Source organism: Notamacropus eugenii, chromosome 1 (assembly GCF_028372415.1).
Source record: "Notamacropus eugenii isolate mMacEug1 chromosome 1, mMacEug1.pri_v2, whole genome shotgun sequence".
NCBI classification, from domain to species: domain Eukaryota; kingdom Metazoa; phylum Chordata; class Mammalia; order Diprotodontia; family Macropodidae; genus Notamacropus; species Notamacropus eugenii.
This window is the reverse complement of record NC_092872.1, coordinates 137,561,081-137,580,158: the sequence shown is the minus strand read 5'-3', so window position 1 is coordinate 137,580,158 and position 19,078 is coordinate 137,561,081. Positions and strand designations below refer to the sequence as shown.

At 35.9% G+C, this 19,078-nt stretch overlaps 1 protein-coding gene across 1 annotated transcript in view; it reads right to left on the bottom strand.

Annotated features, from left to right (window-relative positions):
• The window catches only part of ADAM10 (ADAM metallopeptidase domain 10), a 141,123-nt gene that overhangs the window by 85,414 nt on the left and 36,631 nt on the right, over positions 1–19,078 (bottom strand). Inside the window, exon 3 of the mRNA XM_072615682.1 lies at positions 2,906–3,024. Coding sequence (XP_072471783.1) covers positions 2,906–3,024 — 119 coding nt within the window. The remainder of the gene's footprint in view (positions 1–2,905; positions 3,025–19,078) is intronic.

The window sequence follows — 19,078 nt, the reverse complement described above, 5'->3', positions numbered from 1 at the left end:
TCTGACAGCACTGTCCTCAATGCCTAACAAGTATTCTCTCCCACTTCCACCTCCTGGAATTCCTGATTTTCTTCCAGACTCTGTTCCAGTACTACTTTCTACACAGTCTCACCCCTACCCCACTCCACCTGGTGTTTAGAGCCTTTCCTCTCAAGTTAACTTATGTAACTATTTTGTACACACCTATAAATGTGTACACTGAGTCCTCCATTAGAATATTTAGAATATAAGTTTTTAGAGGAAAGGAGATACTTTGCTTTTCTCTTAGTGGCCATCACCTAGTAGGTGTTTAACAAATGCTTACCAGCTGACTGAATGACACTTAAGTTAAAACTTGTAGGGGAATCTTAAAAACTACATGAATATCGCCCTCAGACCTCTTTTCTGCCACTGTCATGGGGAGGAAGATGCACAAAGACTGAAGATCATTTTTGTATTTTCATCTGTTTCATTAATTCCTGTGGCCAAAAAAATCCTTAATCACATGGTAGTCAACCTGCTGGTGATGGATGAGCCTTGAATACTTCACTAAGTTGGTCCTCAGACAGTCTGTACTCAAAACTTTTTCACCTGGTTAGAACCTGAAGAGCCTGAGTTCCACTGGCATATCCTTCAAGAACCCAGGGCCATCTCCATGCCACAATGAGGCATACAAGGACTTTTATGGCACAGATCTACCCAGACAAAATTGTAAAGTTGCTTAAAGAATATAACAAACATTCAATTTAGTAAATGGTTCTGCTGTTTGTCAGAAATGTAAATAAAGTAACAAATTCATTTATCTGGCAGTGTCAGCCAGTAATTGGAGAAGCACATTCCATACAAGTGAATTTTCTAAAAATAATAGTAATAATAAAGTAACACTTTAAATACAAAAGTTAAGGAAAAAGAAAAAAATCCAACCATTTTGAATTTAAAATCTCTTGACAATTTATTGAAATTCCTCCCAGCCTAAACAGAGAACACAAAACATTAACATTTTTTAATGACTCTGGGTCACCACAGAGCTTCATTATTACAACATACAGCAATACCCTCCTGTCCAGAGGACAATTAGGGTATATAAGACTCGAAAGTGAATGTTTAGCAATCACTTATTGCTGTTATAGTTTGCCTGGCTCTTGCAGCACTCCATCCCTGCTTCACTCCAATATATTAAAACAATTTTTGCCAAAATTGGTTCTTACAATAATTACATTCCTAAAGTCTCAACTATGCATAGGATCTAGAAACAGTATCATACACCCTTTGTAGCATCTGTTTTGACTTATCAAAGAACTTTTGTTTTGACCTATTTCTGGATTTTCAGCTGTATAACAGATATGAACTCCAGACATGAGATGCTATCGAATCTTTCTAAAAAGATCTGCCAATTCTAGACTACAAAATTTAGAGACCTACTAGTTTAATGAGAGAAAGGAAATTATATTAAGTTTCCTAGGTGCCTACTGCAAACCATCTAAAACTAAAAAGTAAAGGGCTGAAATAAATTTTACAACCAAACAGAACATTAGTCATTCCTTAAGAAACAGAACAGAAACATGTATGTCTAAAAAGACAACAGCATTCACAAATAATTTAAATCTCTAAAGAACTGATATAATCTTTTCTGATACTTTTGTTCACATCTGCACAAACATTTTTGTCCTTCAAAATGACATTTTTTTTAAAAAATTGTTTAGGACAAGAATCAAGAGAAGCACGGAAAGGTAAACAGGAAAGAGAAATCATAAAGGACTTTCTGAAGTTGAACTGTTTACATTCCTACATGGAAAGATAATATTTGTAACTCTTGAGACTTTTCTCAGTATTTGCATAGGTGGAAGGATTATACACACACACACACACACACACACACACACACACACACAGCACAGGTTGAGTTGAAACAGAAGGGATGGTATCTATAAAAAAAAAAACTAAGGCGTGAGAGAGGAATATATTGGGAGGAGAAAGAGAGAAATGGAATGGGGCAAATTATTACTCATAAAAGAGGTAATAAAAATCTTTTTCAATGGAGGGGGAAAGGAAGGAGATGAGAAGGGAAAAGTGAAGCTTCCTCTCATCATATTTGGCTTAAGAAGGGAATAACATGCTCACTCAATTTGGTATGAAAATCTTTCTTACACTACAGGAAAGTAGGGCAGAAGGGGACAAGTGGGGTGAGGGGGATGATAGAAGGGAAAACAAATGGGAGAAGGAAGTAACTGGAAGTAAACACTTTTGGGGAGGGACAAGGTCAAGAGAGAGAATGGAAAAAAAGGGGGGAACAAGGTAGGATGGAAGGAAATATCGTTAGTCTTTCACAACATGACTATTATGGAAGTCTTTTGCAAAACAACATATATATTATAGCTTTTATTGAATTGCATGCCTTCTCAGTGGGGATGGGTGGGGAGGGAGGAAGGGAGACAAGTTAGAATTCAAAACATTAGAAACAAAGGTTGAGAATTGTTATTGTATATAACTGCGAAATAAGAAATACAGGTAATGGGGTATAGAAATCTATCTTGCCCTACAAGAAACGAGAGAAGATGGGGATAAGGGAAGGGTGGGGTATGATAGAAGAGAGGGCACATTGAGGAAAAGGTGATCAGAATACAAGGTGTTATGGGGTGGGGGGAGGGGAGAGATGGGGAGAAAAATTGAAACTCAAAATTTTGTGGAAATGAATGCTGTAATCTAAAATGAAATAAATAAATGAATTTTAAAAAGAAAAAAATAGTTTAGAGGAGGAAGGGGGAAAGAAATCCAAGTTATATAGAAGCGACTGTAGAACACTGAAAACAAATAAAAAATAAAATAAATAAATAGTTTATTCATTTACTGACTGGTGGATGCTGTTGTGTGTGGGTTTTTTTGGAGGGGGAAGGTTTGCAGTAGGGAGAAAGAATGTTGAACTTACCATAAATGTGTCCAGTGTAAATATGAGAGGTATCATAATCAAGTACTTGATCTGACATTACTACTTTAAAGTCATCAGTGAAAAGGGATGTATCTCTCTTCATTCGTAAGTTGAAATGTCTGCAAAGTGAGGGGGGAAAATTGAAATTAAGAAGATTCCAATTTCAAACAGTTACAAAAACTAGCAAAATATGGACTGAATTATACAAATCTACTCTTAAGTCTCCACACAAAAGTATTCTTTATGCAAAAATGAAATTATAAAATCTTACAGTGACAAAATTTTATTTGTTCTGCTTAGCACTTGACTACAGGAACTTTGAGAATCACATACAACTAAATTGTGACTGTGCCCTATACATAAGCAAGTCTTGCCTCCCCAATTCACCCCAACATCATATCTGACCAAATTATCCTGGGTCAGGGATACCTGACGGAGCCAAATGACCCAAATTCTCAACCTCACCAATTCTTTTCTTCCCTGTAATATGTCAGGCATAAGCTACCATCCTCAGTCTTTCATTTTTCACAGCTAAGTAGTCTAAACATGCATGCTCTTTAAATCTCAAGTCTCTCCTCTATGTGTGTGTCTTTGTAAGAAGCGGTCAAAGGATATGAACACAATTGCAAACTATTAACAATCATCTGAAAGGATGCTCCAAATCACTAATATGAAGAGAAATGTAAACCAAAACAACCTTAAGATCTCTCCTAATACCCAAACACACTGGCAAATACATCAAAAGATGAAAAGACTCAATGCCAGAGCAGTTGTGGAAGGACAGATACACCAATACACTGCTGTTAGAACTACGAAATGCCACAACAATCTCAGAAAACCATTTGGAATTAAGAAAATGAAGTGCCTAAAATGTTCATGCTCTTTGACGCAGAGATTCCAGTATTAATATACCCCCAAGGAGTAACTGACCCCCCCAAAAAAATTCTAAGGCTCCATATAGCCACAATATTCATGGCGGCAGCAGCACTTTCCATGGCAGCCAAGATCTTGAAATTAAATGCCAATCAATTTGAGAATGAAACAAGTAGCTACTTACTCAGTGATTAGAGAACAAATTGTGGAATGATTATCATGTTGTAAAAGAAATGACAAATATGAAGAACGAGGAGAAGCATAAGAAGATTTACACAAACTGATTACAGTGAAGTAAACATAGCCAGGAACTCTATCTATAATGACAACGAACAATGGAAATGGAAAGTACAATAACCATAAAATAAATGAAGCTAAATGTTGCAAAATATAAAGAAACTTGCCTCCAATGAAAAGTTATGGGAAGACATTACTACTTCCCTCCCCCATCCCCTACTTGCAGGGGTCAAAATCAAGAAATATGGAAAATTGCATATAATTCAATTTCTTTTCAATGTATGATCAATTTTGCTTTTTGTTTTCTTCTCTTCTTGATTTTTAATCTTTATTTTAAAAATTCTTAGTGAATTTGTGAAAAGATGGCTCTCTAAGAATAGGAATGGATATGGAGGGAAATCTAGGTGACATAAAAGCAAAAAATAGCCCTAAAAATAAATTTTTTAAAAATTGTAACTCTCTCTCTAAACTCTTCCAGAGATCTCTGAAAAATATTTCGTCTTTGCTCCACATTTTTCTGTTCTATTAGTGAGCCAAAAAAAACCCCACTATAACCCTGGTTACCAGGTATATAATGCTAGTGATACACATTCATGAACATCATAAGTTTAGAGTCAAATTAAATACAATGAACCATGCAATGATCAAAACAACTGGGTAGAAAAACAGTTTAACAAATACTTGTTTTAGGACAGAAACTGAGCTAGGTGCAAGGGATATAAAAGCATAAACGCAAGTGTTTGTCCTCAACTGGCATTCAAAACAAAAAAAGACACCCAGCTCAGCCCAGCCCATTCTCACATAGGTATATGCAAAATAAATATTTTAGGGTTTTTTTGATAAGATGTCTGATTTCCTTGGTACAGGGAATCTTTCTAACAATTCAGCTATGTACTTGCTCAACAACTAAAGATCTCAGTGAAAGGGACAGTGGGACAGTAAAAGGTTAAATATCTTGCCACGGATCACAATATCCAGGTTGAGTCACAGGCATGACTTCAACCCAGCTTTACTAATCCTTAGCCAGATCTCTATCTACTACTACATTATGCTACATTCCACAAAACATACACAAAATATATACTGAGTAATTTAGGTAAGGGGAGCAGCTGCAGAGAATCAGGAAAGACCTCATGTAGCAGGCAGAGAAAGGGCTTAGCTCTGAAGGAAATGAGGGATTCTAAGTGAGGATTCAACAAGTGAACATGTACACCTCCCTGGTTTTTGTTTGTTTTTTTTTTTTTGCAAAGGAGCAGGACTCTGAGTTTAGAATACTGCATACACTGTCAAACATGATTAGTGTATTAAACTACTCCCCTGTCTTTTTTCTGTATTCTTTCTTTGAAAGGTTGGAAAGAGGAAACAAATATTTATTAATGACTTATGTAACAGGCACTGTGCTGAGTGCTGTACAAATATTATCTCATTTGATCCTCAAAACAATGCTGGAAGTTTGGTGTTACCTTCATTTTAAAGTTGAAGAAACTGAGGCAGACAGAGGCTAAGTGACTTGCCATTAAGTGTCTGAGACTGCATGTGACCTCAGATCTTCCAGACCCCATGCCCAGTGGTCTATCCATTGCACCATCTAGCTGCCTCTTAATAGGATGGCTCTCAGGATAGGGGAAGAGAGAATGAAAGAAGTTGATGTAAAACTGGAGGAAAAAAATATCTAACAAAAAAATATACTTTTAAGTAAAATTGTTTTAAATGACTTAAGTCATTAGCAACAGATAAAAATTACCTCTAAGAGACATATATACCTTTTAATCATTAAGGCTGATAAAGCAGAAAACACTATTTGTTCTTATTCACTGAACCAATTATACAGCAAGGTATCTTTACATGCAAGGCACTGTGCAAGATGTTAGAGAGTTTAAAATAATAATAACTAATACTTATGACTCTTAAAGTTGGTAAAATCTTTTACATAAGATAAAAATGAAAGAGCCTTTGACCTCAGGAAGCTTATATTCTACTCAAATATTTATTGTCCACTAAGTACAATGCATTCATTGCCCTAGATCCTGACCTCAAGGAATATTACATTCTTTATCTAATGGTCACAAATTATAATTTAGAATTATGCTTTATATTGTTAAAATTGATTATCTGAAATAAAAAGGAAACTGAGGACAAAAGTTACTGAACCATCTATGATTTAATCTAAAAAGCTAGTATTTGCATATCAAACCAGATCACCTGACTCCTCAGAGGTCGGAGACAAGAAGTGATTTACAGAGATGTTGTTTATAACAGAAAAAAAGTGGAGAAAATAACAGAAATTTATTTTGAACATAATTCAACTGAACAAGTCAGGTCACCTGACTAGCTAGCTTCTCCCAGACTTTCTTCTATGCCAGACGTCCTTTCCTCCAGGTGGTACTTTTTGTAAACAAAAAAGGTACTGGAAAAAAGGAACTTGTGGTCAGTGGTTAGCAGTTACCCCTCATCTTCCTTAGCAGAATCCATGACTTCACTAAGACTGGAAAGAGGAACTTAGCCTCTGGGTAACCTTTCTCCAGCTGCCAGAAAGGGAGACTTAGCCTCTGGTCAACCCTCCTTTCTGCAAGAAAGGGAAACCTATATTTTTAAAAGCATAACGCTATGATTATTTTATTGTGTCTTATTCTAAATTATCTGCACTAAATGATAGTCTTCTCAATCTATCTATTCACTATATCTTCAGGTAACCTAGACTTAAGAGACTATGTTAGGCTGGCTTATTTTAGAACTAGCTCTTCCTAAAGATGCTTTTCCTAAAGCTTAATCCTATAAACAAACGAAAAGTAAATCAAAGTAATAAAAAAATAACTGATTTCTTTTCCAATACAAGCAGCTAGGTAGAACAGTAGATAAGAGTTGTAGGTCTGGAGTCAGGAAGACTCATCTTCCTGAGTTCAAACCTAGTCTCAGACACTTACTAGCTGGGCATGTCACACTTCAGCCTGTTTACTTCAGTTTTCTCATCTGTAAAATGAGGTGCAGTAGGAAATGGCAAACTTACCCCAGTATCTTTGCCAAGAAATCTCCAAACAGAGTCATGAAGAGTTGGACACAAGTGAAACGACTAAACAACATGCTTTACATATTTGCCTATATAAGAACTAGTGAAATTTCCTATATCTACATTTTTAACATAAAAAAACTAAAATTTTGTTGAAAGAGGAAAAAACTACTTACCGTTTAAGCCTAGTTCTAGCTATGTGTTGCTAAGACATGGTTGTATGGACCTTGAAAATTATTTACTTCACTCTCTAATTTTACAGTTAGAAAAAAATGAAACAGATCTGAGGCTAATATGCATACAGAGCAGTTAATAAACACTGAAGAGAATATTTGAATGGTTCATAATCTAACCCCATTCTACCTACCACCAATATTATTTTCTACCATTCTTCAATATGAACCCTTTTAGCCAATCATACTGCTTTCCTCATCACTCTTCAAATAATAGCATTTTTTGTCCATCTGACTGGAATGCCTGAACGTGTTCTTACTAGCCATCCTTCAAAGCCCAGTTCAAGTCAAATCACAGAACAGTCAAAGTATTCCCTAATTGATAAATGGTCAAAGGATATGAACAGGCAATTTTCAGAGGAAGAAATTAAAGATACCTATAATCATATGAAAAAATGCTCTAAATCACCATTGATTAGAGAGATGCAAATCAAAACAACTCTGAAGTACCACATCACACCTATAAGATTGGCAAACATGACAGAACAATAAAATGATAAATGCTGAAGAGGATGTGGGAGAGTTGGAACACTAATTCATTGTTGGTGGAGCTGTGAGGTCATTGAACCATTCCGGAGAGCAATTTGGAACTATGCCCAAAGGGCTACAAAAATGTGCATACCCTTTGACCCAGCAATATCACTACTAGGACTGTATCCACAAGAGATCATAAAAATGGGAAAGGGCCCCACATGTACAAAAATATTTATAGCAGCACTCTTTGTAGTTGCCAAAAACTGGAAGTCAAGGGGATGCCCATCAATTGGGGAATGGCTGAATAAATTATGGTACATGAATGTAGTGGAGTACCATTGCGCCATAAGAATGATGAACAAGAAGACTTCAGGGAGCCCTGGAAGGACTTATATGATCTGATGCTGAGTGAAAGGAGCAGAACCAGGAGAACTTTGTGCACAGCAACGACCACAGTGTGTGAGTTTTTTCTGGTAGACTTGGAACTTCGTAATAACGCAAGAACTTATTTTAAAAAAAATCCCAATGGTGGTTTTCTAAGGCAAAATGCCTTCTACACTCAGAGAAAGAAATACGGAAGTCATTCACAGAATGCAGCAGATCATGTTTGTGTGTGTGTGTGTGTTTTTGTGTATCATGTTTTGATTTGTTATATGATTTCTTCCATTTATTTTAGTCCAACTACATAGCATGACTATAGTGAAAATGTATTCAATAGGAAAGTATATGTAGAACCTATACAGAATTGTATGCTGTCGTGGGCAGGGAGGGGGGTAGGTGTGGGGGGGATAAAATCTTAATTTAAGGTGGTGATTGTAGAACATTAAAAAATAATAATAATAAAATTTAATTTAATTAAAAAAAAAAGTCAAAGCCCATAATCATTTTATGCTTCTCTAACCTTCTCCAAAAGTCACACTGACTAAATAATCATTTATTACCTAAAATACTTATTTTGTAATCAACCAATTACATATTATCTTTTCATAGGCTTGATACTGCTGTGCCATTATTAGCTTGTAATATTTCTGTAATTATAATGTAAGTTCTTTGAAAGAATAAGATTATGTCTTACACTTTTTCTACAAACATCAGGATATGCTGCACCAGATCACAAACTAGGAACTAGCAGAGAAGTCTAAGGAGTTTTTTCAGGCAACAAAGGTTAAGTGACTTCATCACTGTCATGTACTACTAAATATTTAAAGGGCAGGATTTGTGCCTGGCTTTCTGACTTCAGCTTCAAGGCTCTTTGTGTACTATGCCACCTCTGTGATGGTCATCGAACGTTTAGTAAGTATCTGCTGAATAATCTAACCAAAAATTTAACTGTGTATGTTCAATAAGTAGTTTGTAATTAACTAGCTTTTTTTTGTAATTATGCCAAATATTATCAATAGCATGACAAGACTGAAATGAAAATTAGAAAGCTGAGGGGAAAAAACAGGAACCCAAGTTTTATTTTATGAAAAATTTGACAATGCAAAATACGACAAAATCTAGTAGTAAAATTCTTTTTTAACAGTTAATCTCACAGGTTTGATGATAATTAGGAAAAAACACCACCTAATAGGACAATTATTAATGTAAAATCATACATGGAAATTCATTAAATCTTTAAAAATCATAAAGTTCATTTTCTCTGTTACCACACTTACATTTAAGATGACATAGGCTGATTTACGATTACAATTTTAAGAATACAACTGTTACAGGATCATAAATCTAGAGGTAAGAGATCTCAGAGGCCAGCTAGTCCAACCACCTCATTTTAACTGATGAAAAGGCTAAGGCCCATGGAAACAATCTTTCAGAACTGGTGAAGAAGTCAAAGAAATACAAAATTAGCGTATCCCAGTAGGAAACAAGGAGATGTTTCTCATCTTCCTTCTTTAAATGGACCCTGAGGAATGTGTCCAACTGGATTTTCCGATCAAGATAGGCAAAGGATGCCAACGAAGTCTGAGTGCCATGGCAGAATGGATCTTGCAAGATGATGAGATTCCTCAAACACGAGTTTGCTGGAAGCGTTGTAAAGAAGTCAGAAAGTCCAAAATGCCTGTAGCCAGTGGTGAAATGCATCAGGAGTTGCTCCTTTTCACACACAGCTTCTCCAGAGTACAGAAAAAAGATGACTCAGAAACAATCTCTCAGATCTTACTGTCTCCAAAGTCAATGGTAAGATTTTCATTTTGTCTTCACATGGCAGTAATCTGAAATAATTAAGTGGTTCCCTACTTCTCTTCTCCTCATTCCTCAAGAAATGAACACAGACTGAAAAGGTTTTTCTCAGGAGAATGATCTTACTTGAGGTGAACCTCAAAAGCACAGACCTCAAAAAAGGCACACAAATATCACAAATGAAGGTATGAAAGGAATCCTATGACAGCACTGTTGACAACTGTGACAACTGTCAAATGCACAATACTTAGACTGCAAAACCTATTATGGAATGTCAGAATGAGGGGCCAAGATAATGATTACCAAAAAAGATTTGCATCTTCTTCCATTGGGTTTTATTCCTTGGTTGTTCATTGGTTTGTAAGGGAAAGAGACAACATACGCAATTCAACATATATAACACACAAGGGACCTATCATGCCCTGGGTTACTGAACTTACCCGTTCAACTATCTACTCTCTGCTGCTTGTTCTGTTATGTGATCAATATAACATATGCCTGTATGCTCATCTCCTACCATGAAGGAGTATTTCCCAGCTACTCCCTGGCCTTAAACAATTCACTTAATCCCTCAGTACCTCAGTTTACTCATTTGTAAAATAAGGCAGTTATTCAAGTAACTATGTCCCCTTCAAGTTTTAAAAAAATCAAAATTTTTAATGGTCTTATCATTTCAAAAGTTCAGAATGATGAATTACATCTTGTTTAACTTTGTGTTTGAAAGATAAAGTCATACTTTTAGTTCAAAATTATCAATTATACAAAAATACACTATTTGGAAAAGATCTGGAGACTGTCAAAATGAGCTACCATTGTGGCTACTAAAAAAGCTAATAAAATCTCAGAAATGCATTGATAACAATGCCCCAAAGCTATAAATTAGTCTAATCATTCTGAAAACCAACTGGAAACTCCTCTCACTGAACTTCATAACCTTTGACCCATCACTCCTACTACCAGACCTATAATCCAAATAGATCAAAGAAAAAGGAAAAAAACTTATACAAAAATATTTATAGTAGCACTTCTCGTTGGGGTCAAAAATTGGAAATTACGGGGCACCTATTGATTATATTTGAAGAAATTATGGTATACGACTTTAATAGAATACTGTGCATAAGAAATGACAAAAGGAATAGTTTTAAGAGAAACCTTGAAAGACTGCTATAAAACAATGCCAAATGAAATGAGTAAAACCAGAGAAACAATTTATATAGTACAACAATGTAATGCAAACACAGCTTTGAAAGACTTAAAAATTCTGACTGACACAAAACCAACCATGATTCCAAAACACAGTTGATGAACATGCTATGTGACAGAGACGTTGGACTAAAGATGAAGAATGAGAGATATACATTTTTATACATGGACAATGCTGGAATTAGTTTTGCTTGACTAAACATATTCATTACAAAGATTTTAGTGCTTTTTCCCTCACTGGGGTGAAGAAAGAAAAAAAATCAAATAAAGAAGTCCACATCAAGAGATAATAGCTTAACTCGGATGGTCACATCCCATGGAGAGTATCATGGTACACAGAGGTAAACACCTTTTCAGACACACATCAAAATCTGATCACAGAATTAAAGTACATGGTAACAGCCCTAGTGTGCTACACTGATATTCATGAAATGTAAGAGCCAGGGAAGGTCTTCAAGAGCATTGGGAAGAACATTTAAGGGTAAATTTACAGAAAAGCAACTACAAAAATATCAAAGAAATATCAAATTAAGATTAGACAGGTTTAACCTGTACCAGTGGGGAGAGAGGCTATAGGAGTGTGTACTAGACCAAAACCAAATCACATGAAAACTGAATAAAGAAACTACAGGGAATCTGGGCTGAATAAAAGACTGAAGGAGGGTGAGGTGGGGAGCTGCAAATGCGCAGTACGTAACAGCTTATGCTAGCTGTCATATAACATAGGGAGAAGACTTTGTGTTAGATCCAGAGAGTGCAAAAACCAGTCAGTGGACAAGTGTCAAAAGAAAGCAGAACTCAGCTCAATCAATCATCAAGCAAGTTCCTACTACATGCCAAGCACTGTGCTAGTAGCTGTGAATAAATTATATTGCAAGGTAGTCCATCAACCCACTTATGGCTTCAAATGTATCTCAACCCAATCTACACTCCATGGTCAATATTTTCAAAACTGCTTTAAACAGGCTAAAATCCCATATTCTCTTGTCCCTGGAAGTAATCGAGCAGAGGATAGATGACCTTATGTCAGAATAAAGTGGAAATTTTTAAAATGAGTATGAAGATTGGCCTACATGATTTCTAAGGTCTCTCCCATTAATATATTGCATGATTTCAAAACTAAACAGAAATTTCTCCAAGTCACTTTTGCTATTGGTGTTAAGTAAACATAAAGCTGGCCTTTGTGTACCCAGAATAAAAATAATTCCCTACACCGGGGCTACACAGCCTTATAATAAAGTCCTATAAAAAATCCTCCAAGTGAAAGCAGAAGAGACTTGCTGCCTCCTACAGCCTGATTTCCAACTGATGGGGGCTTGGTTTGATACCTCCAAGGAGACCTTTCCCCAGTGTCTATGTTCAGGTACTACCAACTCAAGTACCTCAAGATCATGCCTGTTGCCTTTCCTCTGCTGTCTGTCATGGTGTCAGCAACCTACTTCCTCTCAGTTTTGGCCAGGGCTCCACATGGCTGACTCCAGCCCTGTGTGGTCCTCCTGTTCTCACTTCTCTGTCCCACCCTGACCATGGGCTTCTCTTTCTAACTTTCTCCCTCCTTTCCCTACATGCAGGCAAATTTGCATTATGTAAAAACCGCTTTACATAGAGATCCTCAAAATGGTCCACTAACATAAAGTAAGAACTGTCTATATTTAAAAATCCTTCTCTCTCTACCTATCAGGTTTGTGGGAAACAAGGAAGTTCTATTTCCACAGCGTTATGACCTAACACGGTCAGGTAAAGGTCAGAAACTTGTGCGCAGGCCTGATGAGCTGTTCGAGGAAAAGCCTTTCAGATAAGAGAACACAAAGTCATGTGGCAACGGATGGTAGGGCGGGACACTCTAAGAAGCTTCCATTATTCTGAAAGCATTGCAGTCTTCCTATCACCCTAGTGGGGAGGCTACCCATCCACTCAGAGGGAATGAACATAAAGATGAACAAAGCTTTCCGGATTTTACAACAAGTCTGTTCTCTGTTTAAGGTGAGCATATTCCTCACAGCTGGGTGCTTGTTGGTTGGGCTCATTTCTCACAGGATTAAGAAACAACAGACAATTTAAAACAAATAAAAATATGCTATAAATTAATACCATGAATTACTACTACATAAATTACATACTATATAAATTAAATTCAATAAAGGAAGGCTTTTTTATAAGAATAAAAAGTGATCCTAGGCAAAATGTAAAATAACTAAGTAGGCACTGTCTCCAGTGCCCCAACTCTTTACTGTTAACTGCTTATATTAGTTAAAACTTAATAGATCCATCTCTATTCCTTGAGGTCTAGTCTTCCCCAATTAATATTTTCCTCTGTTACCCACAAAAGTAGATACCACTCATTCAATTTATCCCAATTTATCAGAAGAAGTATAAAAGTTGGGAAACTGTCCAAATGCAGGTTCTAAGTCACTGTTCCACCATCTCAACAATCTCTCCCTTTTCTGAAATTCATGCCACCCATTTATTCAACTGTTTTCACTTCAACCCTGCAGTCTACTGACCTCCAAGGACATCGTTTCACCCTCCTCAAGGACTATGACATCTGGTTCACAGACCTCCTCTCCACTTCTATCCCATAGTATCAAAGTGATTTCAACATCCATGTCCATGCCAGTACCCTACGTTTTTAATAGTTCTTTGAAGAACTCCTCAAATTTGACCTCCATCTCCATTCTACTACAGCTATCCAGAATATTATCAAATGAGCATCTTATTAAACAACTACTAAAACAAAGTGAAGATCAAATGAGCTAACAAATTGTTAACTTTGCAAACTTTACTGCATGTTCGCTATCTGTCTGTCATTATTATTATGAACTAATCATTAAGAAAAAAACCAAAATCAAGACAATCTTTGCAGCCCAAGAGTTTTCATTGTACTGAAGGAATTAAACACATAAGTAAATATTGGACACGTGAAAAATAAATATAAATTGAGAAATAAGATGGGAAAGGAAAGGAAGACTTAGTACTAACTAATATGAATTATCACAGATAGGTCTGGCTCTAGATCTAAATCTCAAAGTAATCTTAGAGGACGGACATCTAGTCCAACTCTATTATTTTGCAGATGAAGACAGTGAGACCCAGAGAAGTTAAATGACTTACCCAAGGTAATATAAATATTAAATGTCAGAGGCAGAATACAAACCCAGGTCTTTCAACTCTAGAGCCAGCTGTTCTTTCCACTATACCATACTACCTACTCTAGGGGGAAAGTTTCTTGAAGCCTTGAAATGGTACTAGAAGAAAATCAGCCTTAAAGAGAATTTGAAGCTCTAAAAGGCAAAGGAGAGGAGAACATTTCAGGTATATGGAATAACCTATGCAAAGGCACAGAGATAAAATAGAGAATATCATGCATGAAGAACAGCTAATAGACCAATCTGACTAGAATAGAGACTATGTGACCATCCAGAAATCTGGCTAAGGTTGGATAGTGAGGGGCGTTCATTTAAATGTCAAAGGAGTCTATATTTTAATCTCAGAGGCAATCATTATACAATGGATCTTCTTGAGTAGGGAAGTAACATCTGTTACCCACGAAAGTATATAAAACTTTAGAAGTATATAAAACTCTTCTACAGTTACTGTTTCCTATTTTAAAGTCCTGCAGTGAAACACTCCTTTGGGGACAAGATTATAAGGACATAGGATCACAGATTTAAAGTTAAAAGGGACCTCAGAGGCCATCAAGTTCAACTCCTTCATATTACAAATGAATAAACGAATGCCATAAGCAACTATAATCTATCCTAGGTTAAACAGAAAACAAACACCAGATGCCTCCCAAGAGACTTTTGCTTTTTTTTGTTTGTGTCTCAAGTGCTTAACACACAGTGAGCACTTTATAAATGTGTTTCCATTCAGAAAAATAACTTGTCTTCAAAAAGTTGTTCCTATATACTTTGAACTGTATCACTAGAAACCATTCCAACCCCAAGTCCATGAACTTTGGAATTTTCTTGAACACAATCACCTATTGCTTTCACCTATCTTATCTTAGTGCATCTGTTCTTTAGTATGATTAAGATTTGTTTTTCACTTCACTTGCCTTAATAAAGTTCAATCTCAACAGGATTCTAGTGCCCTTAAGCATCCCTAAATTTTCTTTTCCTCTTGTTCATTCACCTGCACCTTGCCAAATACCAGAACCCTAATATCTGCCTTTTCTTTTAGAAAGTCACGGAACCACTCTGAACCACTACATGTGTATTATCATTATCCTCCCAGCTACTGGGAAATCTTTATTATCTCTAGTTCACCCTTATTATATTCTCCAAAATAATTAATTCAAACCATCTCTACTCCTCAGGTCTTCCTTCAAAGGTACCTTCTCACTCTGCAATTCAACAATACATATTATTCATTATTTATATAGATACCCTGCCCATGTGAGCTCCAATTATTTTCTTCCTCTTCATCTCAATATTTCTCCCAATGTTTAACCACTTCTTTCTCTTTATGTCCTGTTTCTGAAGAAGTTTTTTTCCTTATTTCTAATACTAATACTCACACTTCACTAGTACCTTATGCACCTCTTGCTGAAGGGCAAAGTTATGAACTGCTCAACCTCCATTTAAGGAAGGGAGACAGGAGAGCCATCTCCTCATTTCCATTTCCTATCCAGCTGAATTCACTGTGAAATTCTATCACTGCACTCTGGTATCCTCCCCACATTCTTCCTCTCCCACCTTTCAGCTTTCTTTTGAGTGCTGGTGTCCTGTAACACTGTAAGGTAATTGATGGCATTTTCCTGGTCGATTAGCACAGGGTCTGGCACATCATAAATGTTTACTGACTATTAGCAATACTATTTATGCTCTCAATTCCAATTCTACCCACATCTTCCTCTAGGAACTTTCTTCCTCAATTCTGCCCTCTCTTGTACCTTCTCTCTCTCTGCTGACTGGCTCTCTTTTACTATAACCATGATTGAGTCTCCATAATCTGGTTAAAAAAAAAAAACTTCCCAACCACATTATTGTGCTCCTCTTGAAAACATAGTCTTCATTCCACCTACTCTACTAAAGCTATACTAGGCAAAGGAAGACAAATAGTTCACAAATTCCATAGCCTTTTTCATTCATCCCTGAACTTTCAGCTGCAATCAGCATTCCATCACACATGGCTATACTGGTCCAATCCTAATCCTCTCATTCACTTCGTCCCTCCCACAGGCTGTTCTTCTTCCTCCCATGCCCTCGAAGTTGCCATTCCCCACCCAGGATTCTGTTCCTCAGGTAATTTTATCCAATATCATTACTTCAGTGATCTCCTTTATACAGATGAGTTTCAAATCTCTTTCTCTAGTCCTTCCCTCCTGAGTCTTAAATCAACTTTCTCATTTTATAGATAAGGAAATTGAAGCTCCGAGAAATAATTTGCCCCATAAGTCACACAGAAATTAAGCAGCAGAAGTGCTATATCCTTTCCCTTAACTGATTAGCTTTCCAAAGTCTCTATTTCTCAATCTGGTATGTAAAACCTTCTATGGTTTTACAGCCTAACCCATCAGCTTTATTTCTCACCATCCCCCTTCAAATACCCTGTGCCTACTCCTTACCATATCAGATTAAAACTCCTCTGAGTTAATTGCCTTCATAATCTATACTCATTCTAATTCTACAAATCTACTAAGACAGATCATCTTAATATTCCTAATATTTCCAAAGATGCTACTATTAATTTCTTCCTTGGATTTTTGTTTATTCTGTTTCTATTTCTTAAATTTTCCTCATTTCTCATTTATCAGTACACATAAATCCTAGCTTCCTTCAAATAACCAGTTCAAACTTCTACCTTCTTTTGGTAGAGTTTTCTAATTAACTCCTTCTCCAAAGGACTTTACCACATGGCAGCACCTAGTTGTTTACTAATTACTATTTTCATAATACTCATTTTGTTGCTGCTGCTCAACATTGCCTGGAGGGCAGGGATTATGTCTTACACAGGATATCCTGCACTTAAAAATAAGTCACATTCCAAAATTCATTTGTAAATCAATTGTTTAGAATTCAAAACACATTTTTCCCACAGAAAAGTGTCATAAATAGTAGTTAGTTGCTCAGTTTAGGTCACAAAAGGCAAATTAATCCAAAACATATCTGAAGTATGAAACAGGAAACAGAATATCTGGGAACAACTAGGCCAAATTACTGTACATAACATTATTTTTTTTTAATTGAGCACATAGGATGTATAGATAAACATGGACAGAAATGGGAACTGAAGGGTAACTGTACCTACATTCTGCTTAATTTTCTATTTAAAGTGTTAAGACTGATATTAAAGATTATAAATTTCAGTCTCATAAAAGTCCAGTCCAGTCCAGGCTATAAAGTTCAGGAAAGTGGATCAACATTCAATAGCAGCTCTTCTCCCAACATAAGGAGAAGGAAAAGACAGCTTCCCTGAGCTCTCTGCCCAGTCACAATCACAGGATCTCAAGCTGAAAGGAACGAGTTATCATTAAATCCAACCCTCATTTAAAAATTGAGAAAAGTTAAGCTCAGAAGAACTAAATGATATACCTATGCTCACACAAACTATTAACTCCCAGAATTTGAGTCAGGCATAAATGAAACTCCTTTTCTGATATCTAAGCTATACTAACATGAATATATACAGAAACAGAAATGTTATTGGCCACAAGCAAATCAGCCTGCCCACTTTCAAAGTTTAGCTTTTTATAAAACCTGGCCCAAACCTACCTTTCTAGCCTCACTGGACATACTTCCTCCTGTACATTTTGATTCAGCAAAACTGACTTTTTCCTCATACGTGATACTCCATCTCCAAACACTGTGCTTTCGAGTTGTTCCCTCATGCCTGGCACATAGCTCCTACTCACCTCCTACTCAAAGAAATCTTGTCTTCTCTCACAATACAGCAAAAGAACCACCTATAGATGAGGACTTTGCTGATGTCTCCAGTTACTATTAATATTTTCCCATCCAAAAGACATTTATTTGTATTTTTTTCTATTTATTTTGAATAAACTTTTATATGTGGGGATTATTTAATTCATTTTTGTATTCTCAACACCTAGCACTATGCTTGGCATTTTGTAGAGAAAGTACAATAAACTTGGAATAAAAAAGAAAATATGAACAGAATATACATATGGAAATTGAAACTAAATAATATCATGATAATGTAAGAAAGGGTCAAAGAAGAAAACAATAGAACACACATTAAAATAAATAACAACTATAAGAAAACATACCTCTACCCCAAATAAATGGATATTCACATGTCAAGATACACGCATTAAATACAAATTTTAAAATTTAATACACTAAATATAAATAAAGAAAAATACATAATTAGTGAGATAGTCAATGTTCATGGCTGTGTTATGTCAATATAACAAAAATATTACCAAAACTGATTTACAGATTTCTTGAAAACTGACAACAGATTATTAAATAAAACTGTAGCAAACAACCAAAAATTAATTTGAAAGAATAAAAAGGTAAAGAGTCTCAAGGTAAATAAAAGAACAAAAATGTTTTAATAATATCTACCATTTATGTAGCTCTTTAAGTTTTGCAAAGTGTTACATATATGTTATCTCATTTTATCCTCAATAACTCTGGAAGGTAAATACTATTAGTATGCCCATTTCAAAGATGAGGAAACTGAGACAGGTTAAATAAATTGCCCAAGGTCACACTGTTAATAAGTATCTGAGCCTAGATTTGGACTCAGGTTTTCCTCACTCCAGGTCCAATACTCTATCCTTTGCACCACTTAGCTGCCTGCCTCCCGTGTTTCCCAGAGACCCCGTATGACCAGATCTCAAATTACATAAAGCAATAATCATAAAAATTATATGGCATCACTTTTAAAACATTAAAGTCAATCAGTAAACAGACTAGATAAATAGGACACAAAGGCAATAGAACATAATAGTCTCATATTCAAAAAATTCAAGAATCCAAACTACTTGAGGCAAGA